The sequence below is a fragment of the Asparagus officinalis genome, chromosome 9 (genome assembly GCF_001876935.1).
Source record: "Asparagus officinalis chromosome 9, Aspof.V1, whole genome shotgun sequence".
In the NCBI taxonomy this organism is placed as follows: Eukaryota; Viridiplantae; Streptophyta; class Magnoliopsida; order Asparagales; family Asparagaceae; genus Asparagus; species Asparagus officinalis.
This window is the reverse complement of record NC_033802.1, coordinates 63392992-63412525: the sequence shown is the minus strand read 5'-3', so window position 1 is coordinate 63412525 and position 19534 is coordinate 63392992. Positions and strand designations below refer to the sequence as shown.

The following is a 19534-nucleotide window of genomic DNA, read 5'->3' as shown; positions in this document are numbered from 1 at the left end:
GTGCACAGGTCGCTGCTGTCGCGTACCCCGTATTTTATGATATTCCGCTGCAGTTTCGGGGCGTGACATCCTGTACTGATATTTTCAAAGTTAGCGGGGTTATATAAAAAATCTGCCAAATGTAGAGGGGTTACTGACATTTTCAAAGTTATCGGGGTTATACCAAAAATCTGCCGAATTATAAAGGGGTTTTGTGAAATTTCCCTTACATATTATTTCAACTTTCACCAATGATGATGTCTTTCTTTCGCACTTGCTATATATACTAAGATATATCCTCCACCATGTTCTGAACTTAGTGATATGGGACTAAACATGTAACCTAGATTCTTCATCTTTCAAATGTAATTGGCACTACATTAGTATAAATGATCACCTACTTTCCTCCAGCTATTTGACAGAACAAGCACACTGATCGAGCAATTGCAGGGAAAACCTATATGGGTTCCTTCAATTTTATCTCAACACAAATCATTGCGTGTTGCAGGTCCAGTCTATGGATTACTCACCGAGATAAGGAAGAAGACAGGTCACCAGAGGAAATGAGTAGTAGTTTTTTATATATATGGATTACTCACCGAGATAAGGAAGAAGACAGGTCACCAGAGGAAATGAGTAGTAGTTTTTTATATATATTGTGAACTTAGGATATTGATAAAGTGAAGTGATAGTACAGTTGTTGTCGCTTTGCTTTGAAGGTAGATGAAGCATGTCTGAGCTTAGACAGGTACAATGCTGACTGAAGTAGCTAATCCACATTTCTTTGCATATACAGAAGCATTTTAGGACGTTAAAATTATTTATAGATCATAGTTTTTATATAGAAATGTCAATACGTTGAGTACATAGCTGAAAGTATTTGATGAAGTTTCATGAATGACAGATACATGATCACAAAGCACACATAACTTGCAGACTACTGAATAGGTTTAGGTCTTTGCATAGAGGTACAATGCTATCTTTACTCTCGTAAAATCCAGACTTGTACTTGATGTTATCAGTTTCCGGGCTTAGATTTTAAAACAGAAGGAAGTGAACTAAACCAAACAAAGGAAAAAAAAACAAAACATGAAAATTGTAGATATATAAGGTAAAATCACCAGTGAAGGAGAAGTAAATAATACTGTAATCCGCAAAAAAACAGTTTCGCTATACGGGAACATGGCAATACAAGAACAAAAAGGAGGACTTAAAGGTGGAGAACACTGGAAGCGAGTGTTGCATCTGCACCTGCTTTCAGTCACAAACTGTAAATTGACAAGCTCTACACTGCAAACCCCAGCCTGTCTGCGAGCGAGTATAGAGGCATCAGGCTCAAGAAAACAAGGAGTCTCAGATACCGAAAGCCAAACAATCAAATCTAAGTCCATGTATCTTTCTAAATAAAGAAGCGTCTCGGGTATTCTATGTTGGCTTCTAAATAGGATTTGCCTAAGCACAAACCTGTAAACAAACAGAAAGCTTGGCTAATTTGTGAGGGAATGAACAGCAAGAACAGAGGACGTTTTGGAAGCATTGCAAGTTAGAAATTCTTAATCCGGTACATCAAACCATGTAATTGTTCATCCATTCGTACATGCTTGTATCATGCACGCGCGCGCATACACCAACGGGCAATCATTTTGCATTAACTTATCGCATTTTTCTATTTTCCTTGCCAACAAATCTACTTTGATGAAAAGTTGGTTTACAGTTAAGAGAATTTCTGTGATATGCATTTCTGGAGATGTAATTAAAAGTTCCACGTACATGATTATCAGTAGCCCTACCAGAAAAAGATACAGTTATTAGCAAGAATAGCAGAAAAAATTTCTTTGAGACTCATATAAACATGGTAATGATTCAAATAGATGAATGTTACATTCTTTTGCATTTTGACCATTCTAATTGTCTGATAATAAACAGTGAGAAGATGTACCGTAACAAAACGCCTACCGTTCAGAGTTCTACTTCTGGTAAGTAGTGCATATTTCTCTTATAATTCATGATTCATTCACTTGGTTGATTAGAATATTATTATCAATTTAACGTTTATGTAACAACAGGTAATGCACCAAGTAATCAATCACATGCAGAATTATTGAAAAAGAAACGTTCTCATGCAGCAACTAGTTATCTGCCATACGTGAATTCTACAGGGAATGGATCTGGTTCTAATCCGAGTAAATATGCAATCTTCATTTTACTGCTAGAATATTTAAGTACTGTTAGTTTTTACTTATCTAACAAGTGTGTATGCTAATAGGTACAAAACGTACTCGTCTGCAAACTTCCAATCAAGAATGCCAAAATTCTGTAGCAGATGGACTGAATTCTAGTAGTACTGTTGTCACCACAGAACGAACTACTACTGGTAAGTGGTGTTGAATTGAGCTGAATTCAGTTGAATTGAGCAGAATTGAATTATTTTCCTCTAAAAGGTGTAGAGAAGCTGAATTGAATTTCATTTTCATCAATTGCAAATTACAAGGGTATACCTAAACTACAAACTCGAATGACAGGGATTAGAGTTAGTGCACGTCTTCAGCAACAAAGTGTTAATGATCAGCCAGTGGTAAACACCATAGTTGAAGAGCGAGATGATAATGTGATGTCAGATATTAATCAGGAGCCTCCTTCAGGTATACAAAACATTATATACAAATATTTTGAGAATTAAATATACGTATGTGTTATGTTCTTAATAAAAATTATGTCAAAGGTACAACCAAAAAGGTGCGAGGGAAGACAAGAGGAGTGAATGCAGATAAGGTGTTCTCCCAATTGAATTCTAAAATACCTGTGACTCTGACTGAAGAAAATGGCAGACCTACTGGCCCTTATGCTGAGATGTTTGCAAATGAAATTGGTTACACAATTCGAAACTACGTCCCACTGAATGTGGAAAAATGGAAGAAGATTGAAAAAGCAGATGTGGAGAACTTGATCAAAAGAATGCAGGTTAGTGATGATTTGTTTTGCTAAAGGCATTATATTGGTTGCTTTGATTTGTTATATTTAGTTTGACATGAAATTATGCCTGTGCAGAATAAATTTGAATTTGATATGTCGCTCCCTTGGGTCCAGAGATATGTAATTACAACATGTCAGACCGTATATTGTAATTTTCGTTATAAGTTAAAGAAACATTTTGAGTAGTTTTCAACAATTGAGGAGGCAATTCAAAACAAACATGAAGCTGTCAAGACTCAGGAAGAATGGGAGTTTCTTTGCACTCATTTTTCTAGTGAAAAGTTTAAGGTACAATATCTTTTTTATTTTTCTCCACGCATTACATTTTTTCTTTTTTCATTTACTTCTTTCTAATTGTATGTCTTAATAATTTTAGATTCGCTCAGAGAAGAATGTTCTTAATAGGTCAAAGTTGACATATCACCACAAAGCTGGGTCAAAATCATTTATGTCACACCAAGAGCAAATTGTAAGACACTTTTTAGTTTTGCTTATAAATTTATAACTTAATTGTGTACATATATATATGCTAAAAATGAAAACATGTTTGAATGCAATAGGCAACACAGAACGGAGAGATGCAAGGTGCAATTGATCGTTTTGAAACAGAGTATAGAAGTACGTACAAAAAAAGGATGGGACTTGGGAGCAAAGGAAAAATGGGTAAGTAACGTGTCAATGATGCATGCTTTTATAATATTTTAAGAATATAGGTGAAACTGATATTACTGTTCTAAAGAGGATTATATTGATTAGGTTGTAATTAAGAAGTTGCATATGATTGAACTGGATATATATTTTTTTACTTATAGGATCAAATGATAAAGATGCGAGCAGATACCACTCAACCTGATGGAACTCGAACAATGACAGATGAGGAAATTTGTGCAAAAGTTCTCAAAGTCAAATCAGGCTACATTAAGGGCTGTGGTTTTGGCCCTAGACCACCACCATTAAGGTTCTCTCGTTCTTCAATGAGTGAAATGTCTGAAAAGAATAAAGAGTTGCAAGAACAGCTTCAAGAGACCCAACAACTTGTAGGAACTCAACAACAGAAGATCGATGCGCAAAATGAGGTAATCCAAAGATTGGAGGAGCAAGCCAAAAAGTTTGAGGAGTTTATGGCTAATTTTTCGAGGCAACATCCATCAGCTTAGTATTCTTAGTGAACTTAACTTGGAGAAATGTTTCTTTGATCGTGTTGCATTTGTTATTGCTTTAGACTAGTATTGTTACTTATGATAGTACCTTTCTTGCTTTATTTATTTTAATTGTTTTGATGTACTGTGGTGACAATTGATGATAATTATTTATATTTTGTGTTTTTCTCGTAATAGCATTATTATTGATGAAATAAAATTTCCTCATTATAAGTTTTCTCGCTATAAATTTAGGTCGATGAAAGTAAATTTCCTCAAAATAGACCCTACAACCTAAGGTGACGAAAATATGTTTCCTCGCAATAGGCCACATACTTATGTCGTCAAAAGAATATTTCCTCGTTATAGAGTATACTACTTACGTCGACCAAAACATATTTCCTCGCTATAGTGATACAACCTATAACGACAAAAGTAATTTTCCTCGCTATAGACCATATAACTTATATCGACAAATGTAAATTTCCTCGTAATTGAATTTCTTTGGCGAGGAATATGAGGTACAACCTACAACGACAAATTTAAATTTCCTCGTCTTTGAGTCCCTTTACTGAGGAACTGTTTCCACGAGAAAAAGATACATATAATGAAGAAAATCAATTTCCTCGTTAATGATTTACCTTTGGTGAGGAATAATTTCCTCGTTGAAAGGTACTTACAACGACGAAAATAATTTTTTTAGAACTTTTATTATATATAAATTAAATATTATTCACATATCATTGGCGAGGAAACTGTAGTTTAGCGATGAAAAAGGCATGAGATTAGGTGAGGAAAAATATCGAGGCTAAAGAGTAACAACGAGAAAAGAATATATTCATCACAAAAAGGATTTCGTGAGAAATTATAATATTCCTCGCAGAAACTTTTCTTGACCACCCTACTGCGAGGAAATGGTGACCAAAGTTTTTTCCTCGCGAACACACTACGACGAGGAAATCTCGACTTTCAACGACAAACTTGTTCCTCGCGGATTAGCTTTTCTGTTGTAGTGATAAGAGTTGTGATGAAGGTGGTGATACAATGGTGATGACTTCTAGAATGACAGCAAAGTACGCAGTGGAAGACTAAAAAAAATCACCTGATGCTTTGATACCATATTGAAAATAAAGATTATTGAGGAATTTTTTACTCTCATTTTTGACGATTGTTGGGTCGAAATACATGAGTTTATAACGATGTTACAATGAGACACATGTTCTATATAACAAAGGCGCACACATGCAATAATCAAAGGATTACTACAATCAAGGGATTTGCACAAGTCAGCTAGCACATGTGCTATCACCAATGCACATGTGCTATACTCAAGGAATGACTGCCTTGTACACTAAAAGTTTTAACTTTGTGTACTTGTGTTTCCAAAAACATTTGACGTTGTTGTTCTTCTCTATTTTCTCAATAAACTCTGTATATCTAAAGTTCAAACTTGAATTTTCAATGTTTAAATTGGCGACATATCTGATAATCATAAGCATAGTTGTCAAACTTGAAGAAAATACAATATTTGCCTGAGGTAATTTGATTGCAATAAGTACTTCATAAGTCCTTGCAATAATTAAGAAAATTAAAAATTAATGCCACATCATTGAATACGTGGATTTCAATCTAGGAAATGCACATCAGTTTACAATTCTAGAGAAAAATCTTCACTCTAAAGCCCTCGATCTGCTCGAGATCTCAGATTGAAGATCTAGTCTTGCTCATGATCTCTGATGATACAAATTTTGTAAGAAAAATAATCTTGGTTTCTTGGAAAAAGTCTATGAGATTTTCCTCTAAACTAAATAGGGAGAGCACAGCTCTGCTGGATCCTTGACCCTGCAGTGGAGAGGTGGTCAACCGAGATAGAGATGGGACTGTGGCGGTTGCAAGATCAGCAGATTTTTTTTTTCAAGTTACACTAATTTTTGGGTTGAGATGATGGCTCTTAAAGAGGGTATAAATCTGTGTCGTGCAAGAATATTTTTCACATTGATGTTGAGTCAGGTTCTCTGGCATTGGTTGATTTGATAAGTGTTCGGATCTCTTACAATGGAAATATCATACCTAATGGAAGGAGATCATGGATTTATTATCTTTTATATCATTTGGTATTTGTTATATGGGTCAAGTGAATCTGCGGTGACTCCGTAGGCTGGATCTGAGGATGCGCGATCTGGGCCGTTTATTCAAAACCCCTCAGAGAGATCTGAGCCCTTCGTTGAAAATCTCATCCCCCCAAAATCCCTACCCTTCTCTCATCTCTCCCGCGCAGATCACCTCCCGCCTCCTCCTCTCCAGCCCCCGAAATCGCCGCCGGAGCTCGCCGCCCCCGATCAGCGTCGCCGCCGGATCAAGATCGCGAATTCGGTCGCCATCACCGACCCCCTCCTCCTCACCACCGCCCGAAAGCGCCGCCGCCCAAGCTCGGCCAAGCCCTCGACGTCCCCGTTCAGCGTCGCCGCCGTCCCCTTGCCCTAGCCATCACCTCCCCTCCTCCTCTCCAGCGCCCGAGATCACCGCAGCTGAGCGTCGCCGCCGGGTCATCGCCGTCTACTCGTCCTCGCCATCGAGCTCACCCCTCGTCATCAGCCACGCCTCCGACGGCATTCGAGCTCAGCCCTCAGGTTCATCGCCGCCTCCGGAGATCGATCAAGCCCTCGACGTCATCCTCGCCATCACCTCCCCCCTCCTCTCCACCTCACGAAATCGCCGCAGCCTGCGCTTGCCGTCCCCGCTCAGTGTTGCCGCCGGCTCATCGCACTTCGCCGCTGTCGAGCTCGCCTCCACCGAGGTAAGGCATCAGGTCTAAATTAACGTGTTAGTTCTAACTGAAATGCATGTTAGCTAGCTCTAAATTAACGTGTTAGTTTTAACTGAAATGCATGTTAATGCTACCGGGATGCATGTTAGCTCTAATGGAGATGATGTTAGTTCTATTACGAGGCATGTTAGTTCTAGTTGGCGTTCCTGTTAGATCTAGTGGATTTCATGATGGTTCTATCTTCCCTCATGCATATTCCTTGGATCTTGGATCTATCTTCTTCCTTTTAATTTCAGCTCATACATTACTTGGTTTGCAGCACTCACTCTATGGCTACGAGCCGGATAATTTAGAGCTATTTTTGCCATGTATTGTTAAATTGGATATAAACTTTAAATTTGGTTTAAACTATCGTTTAGAAATTGTTTAGTGAAATTGAAAGATCAACTTGATGACGTTTTTTGAGCGATTTTGAACTTCTTATATGTGATAATTTGATAGCTTGTATAGACACTCCACCAATTCTCTCACGTGAGGCAACAATGGAAGAAGATAAAAGCCAGGACCATGATCTACTATCTACAACATGGCTTCCCCCTCAGGTGATAATATCTTATTGTTTATAGTGTACTACTAACTAATGACATATACCAAAATAGTTGCCTTTTAGCATGAGTTTTGTTTCTCTATTTTTATAGGCATCTGAGCATGAGGAGAATGGTGATGAGCTTATGGGCGTTGAAAATGGTGAAGATAATTTAAACAGCGTTGATCCATATATCGGAATGGAGTTCTCTACTCATGAGGAAGCTTATAATTTATACAATGCACACGCCAGACTTAAGGGATTTGGTGTTCACAAGGGTCACACAGCTTGGTCGAGAAAGAAAGATGCAATCCTATCTAGAATATTTGTATGTGACAAAGAAGGCTTTAAATCTTTAAAAGATAAAAGAGAAGATGGTCGGAATGTAATTCGAAAGTTCGATACAAGATGTGGATGCAACGCAAGGATGGTTATTGGACTTGATAGAAGCACTGAAAAATGGGTGGTCCGAAAGTTAAACAGTAAGCATAATGGTCATCCATTAACCACCCCAACTCGGGTAAAGAAGCACTACTCACATCGGACACTTCATCGAGCTCAATCGACAAAAAGGTTGATAGATACTCTTGACAATCAAGGTTTACGGCCTTCTGCCATTTGTAAGGTTGTAGACGTTGCTCATGGCAATGAACAAGGCTCTCTCACTCAACAAGAATGCCAAGCACAACTTAGACTTAAACGAAGAAACAACGTCGGCCATGAGTGCGTGAACATAGTTCGTCAATTTCAAGAGAAAAAGGTATCTGATCCTCAATTTTACTTCGCACTTGATTTAGAAAATGATGGGACGATGAGAAGTGTTTTTTGGATGGATGGTAGGTCGAGGACTTCTTACTTGCAATTTGGAGATGTTGTTTGCTTTGATGTTACATATAGAACGAACAATTTAAAATTGCCGTTTGCACCATTTACGGGCGTTAACCATCATCGACAGTCTACTCTATTTGGGTGTGCGTTACTGGCCGATGAAACGGAGGAGACGTTTATATGGTTATTTAGCCAATGGTTAAAATGTATGTCGGGTATAGCACCAGTAACAATCATCACTGATCAAGATAAAGCTATGTGTGGTGCTATTCACAAAGTTTTTCCTAAAACTCGCCATCGCTTTTGTTCTTGGCACCTTCGTAGGAATGCCTTACAAAATCTTCAATCAATGCATAATGATTATGGTGAGGATGTTGGTGTAAAGTATAACAAATGGTATTGGAGTAAATCGGAAGAAAAATTTGAAAAGCGTTGGGAAGAAATGAGGGACAAATATGGTGCAGATAAAAGGAGTTGGTTAGTAAATTTATACAATCATCGAGATCATTGGGCTCCAGTGTATCTTAAAGACACTTTTACTGCAGGAATGACATCTACTCAGCGGAGTGAGGGAATTAATGCTTTTTTTGATCATTTTGTGAATGTAAATACCGAGTTACATGATTTTGTTAAGCAGTATGATAATGCTGTCAGAGCTCGCCGAGCCGCTGAACTTGAGCAAGATTTTAAGTCCACAAACTCAGTTCCTACATTGATAATTGAACATCCCATTGAAAAACAAGCTCTTTCCTTAGTGAGTTCATCGCCACCTGAGGGACATAATGGACTAGGCCTTGAATTAGGCCCCTTTAATCAGGTATTGATGAAAACACACACAATACGCTTCATCTATTGAGCAAAGCGGGTTGAGCGTTAAAGGCCATGCTCACAATAAACCGACTCATGAGAGTTACTAGGGGTTAGCCCAGCCTCCCCCTAACCACGGCCATCACGGTTCCTCTCACGTAGGTAAGTCCTCAAAGGGTATTATAGCTGTTTATTTAATACCCCCCACAATACACGCGTTGGACTTATTAAGAGTAAAACTCAGCCTAGCAAGCTGGTCAAGGTTGATTACAAAGGGTACAATGTCGTTTAAAACATAACCTCCATTGTAATCAAATCCGGCCTCAGTATCAGCTTTTTCTCCGCTGTCCGTGCCATGGGCCGATGATTCAGTGTCGGATTCATTACCATAAAGGAGAGAATCAGTGATTAAGAGTAAAACTCAGCCTAGCAAGCTGTATCATAAGAGCATCGTCATCATAGAGAAGGGGTAGTAGAAAATGTTACATAATGATATATAAATATATCTAGGTCGATGCTCCACACGAGTGTCACTAGTCCAGCTTGTTTCTACCACATTGAACCAACATTGGGACTACGTCTCCAAATAAGGGTTGGGTTGCCGCTGTCAGTGACCTCATCTATGGGCTTAACCCCATCTCCCTTGATGAATCCAGAATCACACTCCTGGATAGACCCTTAGTCAAAGGATCAACAAGATTCTTTTTACAGACTTTACAAAGTCTAGAATCACAACTTTGCCTAGCAGGCGTTGTATTTATTTATCAAGTTCTTATTTTGTAATTAGTCCATCATATTGTTTGAAATTGACATTAGGTCATGATCTATGATCATAAAATATCATAGTCTATGTCTGAAGATGTAAACACATAGTGTTTGTGCAGATTGACCTTAATATCTGAACATTTCAAACTAATGTGGAACTAAAAATTCTGCAGTTATGCATATGCACATACATGAATGAAATTAATAATAGATACATGCAGAGCATAATAGGATTTCATATCTTAAAATATATTTCATACTTCATAATTCAAATGCATAAAATTTTTAAATTTTCTATTATAAGAGGTTACAAATTGGTTGCCTACAAAGGAGACCGTCCAAATTTAAATCGGTTGCCTACAAATGAGACCTTCCAAATTTAAATTGGTTGCCTACAAAGGAGACCTTCCAAATTTATGTTGCCATTTTCTAGTATCACCTCTTATACAAATAATAATAATAATAATATTTGTACATACGTGCTTTAAATTTTTCAAGTGCATTCTTGCATAAAACCTTGTAATTAATCATGTAACAAATGCAAGTTATCTAAAAGGACATATGAACATTTATTGCAATATTCATCAAAATGCAATAAAAGTGATGAACTTTACATTTGAAGATTTGAAATATAATCCACCATATAAAATAGAATTTTAAAAGATGCACCTCTTTGATTTGGTTCGCTCATATATTGATCATTTATCATTAGGCAATATATGATGCAAGAAGCGTAATTAAATAAATACATATGAATTTTTCTCATAATTACGGACCTCTTATTCCAAACCAAAAACTCCTAATGCGAAAAGATTAAAGTTTTACCCGGGTAGTTAGCCAGGTAAGGATAGTAATAGAGGTTGATCAAAGATTAATTAAATACCTCGTTCCTTGCAGAGTGCGTTACGCAACCCCTAAACCTTGTCTTAGGCACCAACTAATCCAAGAAAACTTGAATCGGTTCACTCAATGAGTTTTTGTTCCTTAACAGTATATAGAAACTTTAAAATATTTCCTATTGATGTTCGAACCTCATCATTTTTATGTCTTGAGAGTAAAAACTCATCTGCTGCAGACAACGACTACTTAAGTTGCTAAACAAATATGCATTCACTTTTACCACCTTCTGTACTAAGCTTATAGAAGGCATCATATTGATAGCTTAAATAAATGAAGGCATTAAACCATGAAAAATTTAAATACTTCAAAGCATATATATATCCAGATTTTGTTCACTTGTCAAAACCATGTATATGAAATTTTCAAGGATAAATATGTATACTGCTGCAAATTTATAGCATGTTTCAAATGCGTGCTTATCCACTAGCACAAGGGAAAGTTTTATTCACATACAAGAGAAAGGAAACTAGACATGATCTATCACTTAAGGTGTTCATGATTAGAAATGACACATTACTTAAGGATATATAGCTAAGGAAGTTCAAAGGACATAACATCATCATAGTTGATGACAAAGGCAAGCCAGTCATAAATCATTAGAGATATAGTTGTGCAGGACCAATCAAGCACACATCGCAGTTCATAGAGGAATGGTAAAGCACGATTAACCACAGTAATTACCAGATTAATTACTAGTTAAGAACAATTAATGGTAATTACAGTAACAAATTAATTTTAGCAATTAACCATAGTGATTAAAACGGATGAACGGAAAGAAACTGTAATCTCGAATTAATTTTCTGATGAATAGTAACAGAAAATATTTTGGTTTTTTTAACAACAATAATATTAAATAACTAATTAAAGCAATAAGATATTTTGGTGAACAGTAACTGAATTCTTTTTATGAACAATAATGTTTTTTTATAACTGTTTTTCCGAATTTTAATCAACAACTAATTAATCCTATGAACATTTATATCTCGGATGAACAGTAACTGCTTTGGATGAACAATAACCGTTTTTTATAGCAATTAACTAATAGTATTAATTACTAGTTATGCCAACAAATAATGAAAGCAATTAGATTAGAAGAACAATAATTAAATTGCTTAATAAATAGAAAAATTCCCGAGTGAACAGTAACCCTCGGTGAACAGTAACAAAATTTTCCTTTTTTATATTATTTTAATAACAACTAAATTAAATTATTAGTTAACAAATAAACAAGAGCAAGTAAAGCAAATTACAACAAATTAACTATTATTAATTTTCTCTTTTTTTTATTAAGATTATAGCATGCAAATAAATCCGAAAAAATAAACAATTAAAACTAGCCTGATCGGGAGCAGTCGTGTATTCACTGCCCTAGAAGATTAAGAACCCGCCTATCGCCCTGGCGTAGATGGTTCCCTCCCCCCTAGCGGTAAAAGCCCCCGGAAACGGCTGGCCTCTGCACTCGGGCGAGAGTGCAGAGCTTCAACTCAGATGAAGGAAGTTGCCCATAAAATAAAACTAAGATGTAGATGAAAATAATATTTAGGGGAGAGAAGAAAAACAAGAGAAACTTGTTGTATATTTTTTCCTTATCATTTTGAGCTCAACATACGGATATATATATAGGGTTGGTAAAGACGTTACAAAACCCATAGTTAATTCCGTAACGTTCGTCATAAATTTTGTAACGTTCCCCATAATTATATAGCCGTTACACATATTTTTAATTGCTAATTAAAACATGTTTTAATTATAAAATTTTATTACTATTCATGAAGGCAAAATTGTCTTTTCTTAACAAAATATCTAACAAATATGAATATAGATAAGATGGAAGGAAAATCATATCCAAATAGCCTATTATATATCAGAGGAATAGATAAAGGATAAATTTTCAAAACCAACCTGTTTGCCAAACTTTTTTAAAAAAGACCCATTTTAAACTTAATTTCAAAAACCGACCCAGTTGGCTGGAACTGGGTCGGTTTTTGAAAAAAAAAAGTTCCCAAACTTCACGAGAATTGAAGTCCTATGAAGTTTTGTTATATAAAAAACTTCACAAGACTTCAACCCCGTGAAGTTTAGAAATTTTTTTTTTCCAAAAACCGACCCAGTTTCAGCCAACTAGGTTGGTTTTTGAAATTAAGTTTGAAATGAGTCTTTTTTTGGGAATAAAATTCAAAACAGGTCGGTTTTGAAAATTTGTCCATAGATAAAACTTAGTGTCTAGCTGAATTGGTGAGTTGTCTATAATTAATACTCAAGGTTTTATAGGTTTTGACTCATCTAGGAAGCACTTATATGAATTTTATTTCCTACAAAACCCGAGGCCGTGCATTGTGGGGTGCTCCTTAGCCACGCTCGGGGGTTTGATACCCATGATTTGAAGGATCGTGGGGAAGTTCCATCGTCAAACCAAAAAAAAAAGATAAAACAAAACAAAAGAAAAAAAACAAAAGAGAAGGAAAAAAAACAAGTGATGTAATAGTCATCTACATAAAACAATATTTTTTAAGTCAGACTCCGCCCTTATGTTCGCCACTTTTAAAAAACTAAGGCTTGATGTCTAGATCACCAAAAGCTGTCTTATAACTAAAAATTTGGATAAATTACATTTTGACTTCTTGAGATATGATGTAACTATATGGGTGATCCTAGAATTTGCGTACCTACACAGAAAATCTCAAGATTACTTAAGGTTGAGGGGTTGTTTTGTTTGCGATTATTCTTGATATATGTAATGTATTTTGAAAATCTCATAATTAAAATCCTATTTTTTGCGATGGATATGAAAGAGGATTTACATAATGGATAAATTTTAATTAATTTTTATTTGGTTGTACATGAATTTTATTAAGGATATGTGACTAAATTCACAGATCAGATTGAAAATAGCATAATTTATTTGATGTATTTATCCCACATGGCAATCCTAAATCACTATATAAGAAATAATAGACAAACAATTTATTTGCTAAAAATCCATAATTTTTAACTTGTGGATCCCATTTTTTAATGCAAAGATGCAAATTGCATGGAAATAAACTGTTGGCCTTCTTGTTTTGATGATGTTTAACAAATAATTTATCACTAATGTTGTTTGTCTAGTATTTGTATTTTTTTATTTATTATAGATAAACAACGTAGTTGGAGGATGGATGGATTGTACCATAACGATCATATCAAATGGAGGTTGGTGGAATAGTGGTTGAAGCTATGCAAATTCAAGTTGAAGATCCAAGTTCAAGCTTCATCCGCAAGATTACCAAGAAGAGCTTATTGAAGATCAAGATCTAGCTTGGGTAACTTAGTTTAGGTTTTATATTATGTGTGTTAAGTACCTTAAGCTCAATATCATATACACACACGTATTTGGTTTCTATGTATATATATAGTTATATATATACATGCATGGTTTTGACTTTTCATGCTTTGGACATACTTGAAAAATACATGAGTTTTCACAAATGGAAATTCAATTTGAAAAATTCTTTTTCTAACATGTTTGTTTTCATGTTTATAAATATTTCGCAAAGTTTCATCAAGTTTGGAATTGATTTGTTATGTTTAATGGAATTTACAAAATCATGTTTTTTGTTCGTGCATGTTCGTGCATGTTTTACAAAACAGATGAGTTTTCATAAATAGGAAGTGATATTCAAGAAATTATTTCTTTAACATTTTTATATACATGTTTAGAAACTTTCCTAAAAATTTTACTATTTTTGGAGTTGATTTACTGTACCCAATTGATTTTACAAAATCGTGTATGTCAGCAGATTTTTAGAAACTGTATATCTGTGTTCAAACATTTATTTCTCTCAACTGGGAAATGATTTTTCAGGAATTCTTTCTCTAACATGTCATTCTACATGTCTATAACCTTCCCCCAAATTTTCATAATTTTTGGAGCTGATTTACTATTTTTAATTGATTTTACATAGTCAGATGTGCATATTTCTAGAATGCTGGAATTTGGGGTATTTTGGTCTTTTCAGCCTATAACAGCTAGTAACGGCTAGTTTTTGATATTTTCGATTTTTGGGGGTTTGTGGCTGGTTTAAGAGGCTATAAAAAGCCCTCAACTTTCATTATTTCTTATGGATGTTTAAGAGAGTTTTAAAAAGAGTTTTACAAGTTTGTTGAAGGGTTTTTAAGTTTGTTTCAAGAGTTTGTTTGTGAAGAAAATTCCACAAGAGCTTGAGGAGATCATCTATTGGAGTTTGACCAATCAACTATTCTTCCTCCATCTCTTGTCATCTATTGAGAAGTTTTCTAAACTCTTTTCTAGCTTTATATTTATTTGTTTGATTATCATCTTATTAAAGCTAGTTTTATATTGAGTTTAGATTTGATTAATCTCATTGTTACACATACCCACTTGAGCTTATTGTATTAGCATTCATAATATATTTGGGGTTGTGAGAGATAGTAACATTGAGTTGAGTCTAATTGAGTTCTCTCCTTGTTTAGAGAACAATCACTTTGTATTGAGCCTATCTTGAGAGATTCACTTTGTAATACACTTGTACGCCGAGTGAGGAGTGTGTGGTGAGAGTTGGGGATCGTCCCAAGAGGAGTGGCGTCGGTTGACGTGCCTAAGGAGAGGTTGTAACCGAGCACTTGAGGGAGACACGGCTAGGTCCAACACTTAGTGGGTGTAGAGTGTGATTGTAAGAGTGTGAGTTGTAGAGTTTTCGGTTAGCTAGAAAATCGAGTGTGTAGAAGAAGTTCCGGCTTCCAAACCGGATTGTGTTAGTGGATTTCTCCCCGAGAGTGGGGAGCGGAGACGTAGGACGGAAGGTTCGAACTCCGTGATCATATTGCTTGTTTGAGTGTGCTTTGGCGTTCATTCATTTTTATGTTCATATCTTATATCGCCATTGTCATTAGCTCATTATCTATATCATCCACTATCTAGTTCATATTGTTTACCCTTGTGTTAGTTTATATATCCTTGCATATATATTTCATCATATAGGATATATCTTATTGTTCATATTGCTTATCCTAGCTTACATATATTGTTGTATTTCATACTTGCTAGGATAACTTGTTAATTAATTTTAATTAGCATATAATCGGATTAGATTAGCATAAGACCCTAATCACCCCCCTTCTAGGGTCTAACATAAACAACCCCTAAGTTGAGGACCCTAGAATCTAATAGTAGGTCTTTCCTTTTTTGCTGACTTTGGACTTCTTATTGGATGTTAGCTAAGATTAGGATTATGGTTAGAATTTAGGATTAGAGTTTTGGATAAGGTTTGTAGCAAAGATTTCTAATTAATATTTTATTGTTATAAGCGTAATCTAAATCTAAATAGTAGCCTTTGCTATAACTCTAGTCTTAACATTAAGTATAACCATAACCTTAACCTTAACTAGGACCCAAATTTGACTTTGGACTTTTTGCTAGATGTTGGTTAAAATTAGGATTATATTTTAGGATTAGAGTTTTGGGTAAGGTTTATAGCAAAGATTGTTAATAAATATTTTATTATCATAAGTACAATCTAAATCTAATAACTAATCTTTGCTATTACTCTAACCTTAACCTTAATCATAACCTTAACCTTAACCAGGGCCCAAAACAGAGCCAACATGCAATGAAAACTCCACGTTTGAAAAAAAAAAGTTTCTAAACTGTCGTCATAACACTAAGGTCACATGTGTAATTACAGTCAGTAATTTTCAGGGTTGTCCATCTAGATATGTAAACTTCAAAATCACCCATGTTAGGACATAGTCTGTACAATAGTTCTTTTTTGAGTAACAATAAACTCTCATTTGATACTAATAATTATTTGAGATGATATAATACATGTGCATACAAATATAAGATGTGTACAAGGCAAAATAGTGTGAAAATCAGTTTAATAGATGATTTCAGTCATCGAACCATGATGCTCATTAGTGACCCATCAATGGGTGTGCGATCATCAATGAGTACAAGCACCGACTGATAAAATTTCAGAGATAGCATTTCAGCTCATTGATGGTTTACAGGAACCCATTGATGATGCTCAGAGACCCATCGATGGTCAGGAGCAGCCAAAAATCGATGGTAAAGTCAGCTGATTGCAGATTTGATGTACTAATAACAATCGTTCATCATTCCTTTTGATCTCCAAATTCTACCACGTTCTAATCTATTGAAGGTTATATAACACTGAAAGAGATAGAGAGAAGGAAGAGTTCAAGGGTTTTGATTTGAGAAGAGATTTCATTGAAAGTTTTGACCCCCAAGCTTCAAGAAACTCTTTCTCGTCACGCACAATATCTCTAGATCATTTCGGTGAGGAGAATTGCCCTTGAGTTCATCCATATGTTTTTCATGTGTTATGCTTAGATTCATCAAAGATGATTTGTTTATCAAAAGGTTATAAGATCTTTCATATTTTCTGTGCTTAATTGTGTTTGATTAATTATGTTTCAAACTTGTTTTTATAGCATACTCAAGCCAATGTTAATTGAGGGTTGGGACTAACTAGAGCTAAGTGTTTACTTAATGTGGAAAGTTAGGTTAGACAACTACGGCCTATTCAATCTTGGGCCCCAGATCAGTGTGCAGCAACTGTTTCAGATAGCGAATAGCATTTATGTAGCGACGGAGTTTTTCCACGCAGATCATAGCTCGTCGATAATCTACTCGACCAAGAGCGTTTAAGCCACTCTCAATATGGGCATGAAATCTAGAAAAAGTACCCCAGCCGTGTTCAACGACAGAGATGGCTTGTTTCATCACATTCTCTAAGCGCCTGACGAGGAACATCACACATTCAGGATTAAGGTTGAGAGAGTCAAGGGTTACCTTTTCTCGATCTTCGCCAGGGAAGATCATCGAGATGAGTTGAATTAGGGGAGCATCCTCTAGGTCGTCATCTCTCGGCGACTCTTCCTTTTCATCATCAGATACGATGATAGGTTCAGTTGATTGCCTCTTTTGGACATCTCGTTCATAATGAGCCTCCTCCTCTGTAGTAAGGGGCTATTTTCCCTAAAGATCACGATGTGCAGGGTTCAACAGTGGGAACATCATCTCGAGCTACAAAAAAAAAGGGGGGGGGTGGAAGTTAATAAACTTCCTAAAAGTCTAAAAGACTAATCTCAAACGCAGAGGTCAAAACACCCTCGTTTTCGATCTCAAACGCAGAAGTCAAGACCCGCGTTTTCAATCTCAAACGCAAGGGATCAAGCCCCGCATTCAGATTTCAAAACACAGGAGTCATCACTATGTTTTATAATTAACACAGAGTCCAAACTCTGCATTTCAACCAGAAGGAAACAAGTCTTCCTCGTCATCGTCAACCAAGAACCTATTTAGGGTTTTGAGCAAACTCATCAAAAACAAGTAAACAATGATGTTTACATACCTCAATGACCAAACGCTCACAATAAGGGCATCAACGACGGTGCTGACATGGAATCGGAAACACCCATCATGTCGTTGGTTAACGGCAAGATAGGATCCTCTTCCGCAACCCCTTGCAGGCGAGAACTCCTTCTTGTCGAAACTATGGCCGCTGGTGGTTGAGGACAGACGCAAATCGTCTAGAGATTCTAGAGTTAACGAGAAGAACTCATTCAAAGAGTTAAGGCGGAGGTATGGGTGGTTAATGACCATTTATATGACCGATAAATGTCTATTTATAACAAGGCACCATGTTGTAGATGGCACGAAGTTTTGAAACTCCCACTTGAATGCGGTCTCCACGTTATTAGATAAGTCGTTTAGACTTCTAATCATACGTAGAGTCTTATCTTGTGTCCCACAGACCAAACGCAATGATTTTGGATGTTGCGTTCCAAGTTTTAAATGCTAGGCGTGTACCCGCGTTGCCAGAGTTCAACAAAGGGCTTAGCCTTGCGTTTCAAACCTTAAACATAGATGCTGTTTTTGCACTCTAATTCTCTTAAACATAGGGTTAACCCTTGCGTTTTCCAACATGACATTTATTCTCTAAGATCATGTATCATGAAACTCGTTAACAGAGAGCTATTAAAACCTCTGTACATCCTCATCAGAGTCTAAGCTAATTCAGCTGGCAAAATTTCCTACTGTCATCAAATTAACATTACACTTACGACAACCATCATCCCCACATTTGGGCAAATTTGGGTTGTGCCTTGGGTGTTCATCAAATCCTACAATGATCATTCTGGTCAAATTTGAGCCGCGTCTCACATATTTACCGGAGTCTACGTATTCAATATCGTAGCGGGTTGTTATTAATAATGCCAAAATCATGTCTCACACGCATGAGAGATTTTGTCTTGATCCCTAATTAGAGACAAGCCGACGCCTAACACGCGTCGCTGGTTAGTCTTTTTCCCGTGAAAATGACATAACCTATGTATTCAATATCATAACACTAAGCCTAAAAGAGTTTATTCTTTTAGCATAATGTTACATGTGAAACGGACTTAGACAATTCACACGCTAGCCCGATTTCAAACGGTAATCGATAAAGGCACATCAAATCTGTTGATGGTTGATGATTTGCCAAAAATCCTATTGTGATCACTAGCATACGGGTCCTGTGCAGCAAAGTTCAACATTTAGGTTCATGGCACCTTCAAACAGATATAGTGAACTATCACTCAACAACAGATCTCAAACTAATTTGGGGATTCAAAGTATTTTAAAATTTTGTTCCAGTCAACCGCAAACTTTTAAAAAACTTTGGACGGGATTCTGTAGGTTGTCTAAAAATTACTACAGATAGCTGATCCCCATCAAACACCAATAATAAAAATTATAATCTGATGACTTACGCATCAAACACTAAT

General features: G+C 36.1%; 2 protein-coding genes across 4 annotated transcripts; both read left to right on the top strand.

Annotated features, from left to right (window-relative positions):
- LOC109824847 lies at positions 1810–3574 on the top strand. Of its 3 annotated transcripts, none has more exons than XM_020391499.1 (8): positions 1810–1955; positions 2046–2162; positions 2246–2353; positions 2502–2621; positions 2702–2940; positions 3028–3240; positions 3358–3421; positions 3513–3574. In XM_020391499.1, the coding sequence occupies exons 1-6, from the start codon at positions 1832–1834 to the stop codon at positions 3136–3138; spliced, it is 819 nt and encodes a 272-aa protein (XP_020247088.1). In that variant the 5' UTR covers positions 1810–1831; the 3' UTR covers positions 3139–3240; positions 3358–3421; positions 3513–3574. The 3 variants fall into 3 exon arrangements, with proteins under 3 accessions (XP_020247088.1, XP_020247087.1, XP_020247086.1); XM_020391498.1 differs by having other exon boundaries at positions 3339–3421; XM_020391497.1 differs by having other exon boundaries at positions 3329–3421.
- LOC109823534 (protein FAR1-RELATED SEQUENCE 5-like) lies at positions 7401–16822 on the top strand. Its single transcript, XM_020389813.1, has 3 exons — positions 7401–7460; positions 7557–9026; positions 16751–16822. The coding sequence occupies exons 1-3, from the start codon at positions 7401–7403 to the stop codon at positions 16820–16822; spliced, it is 1602 nt and encodes a 533-aa protein (XP_020245402.1).

Coding starts and splice junctions, on each gene's coding strand:
- LOC109824847 (XM_020391499.1), top strand. CDS start 1,832: ATGGTAATGATTCAAATAGATGAATGTTACATTCTTTTGCATTTTGAC. Junction 2,163..2,245: donor TGGATCTGGTTCTAATCCGA/GTAAATATGCAA, acceptor GTATGCTAATAG/GTACAAAACGTACTCGTCTG. Junction 2,622..2,701: donor TAATCAGGAGCCTCCTTCAG/GTATACAAAACA, acceptor ATTATGTCAAAG/GTACAACCAAAAAGGTGCGA.
- LOC109823534 (XM_020389813.1), top strand. CDS start 7,401: ATGGAAGAAGATAAAAGCCAGGACCATGATCTACTATCTACAACATGG. Junction 7,461..7,556: donor CAACATGGCTTCCCCCTCAG/GTGATAATATCT, acceptor CTATTTTTATAG/GCATCTGAGCATGAGGAGAA. Junction 9,027..16,750: donor AAAAACAAGCTCTTTCCTTA/GTGAGTTCATCG, acceptor GATGGTTTACAG/GAACCCATTGATGATGCTCA.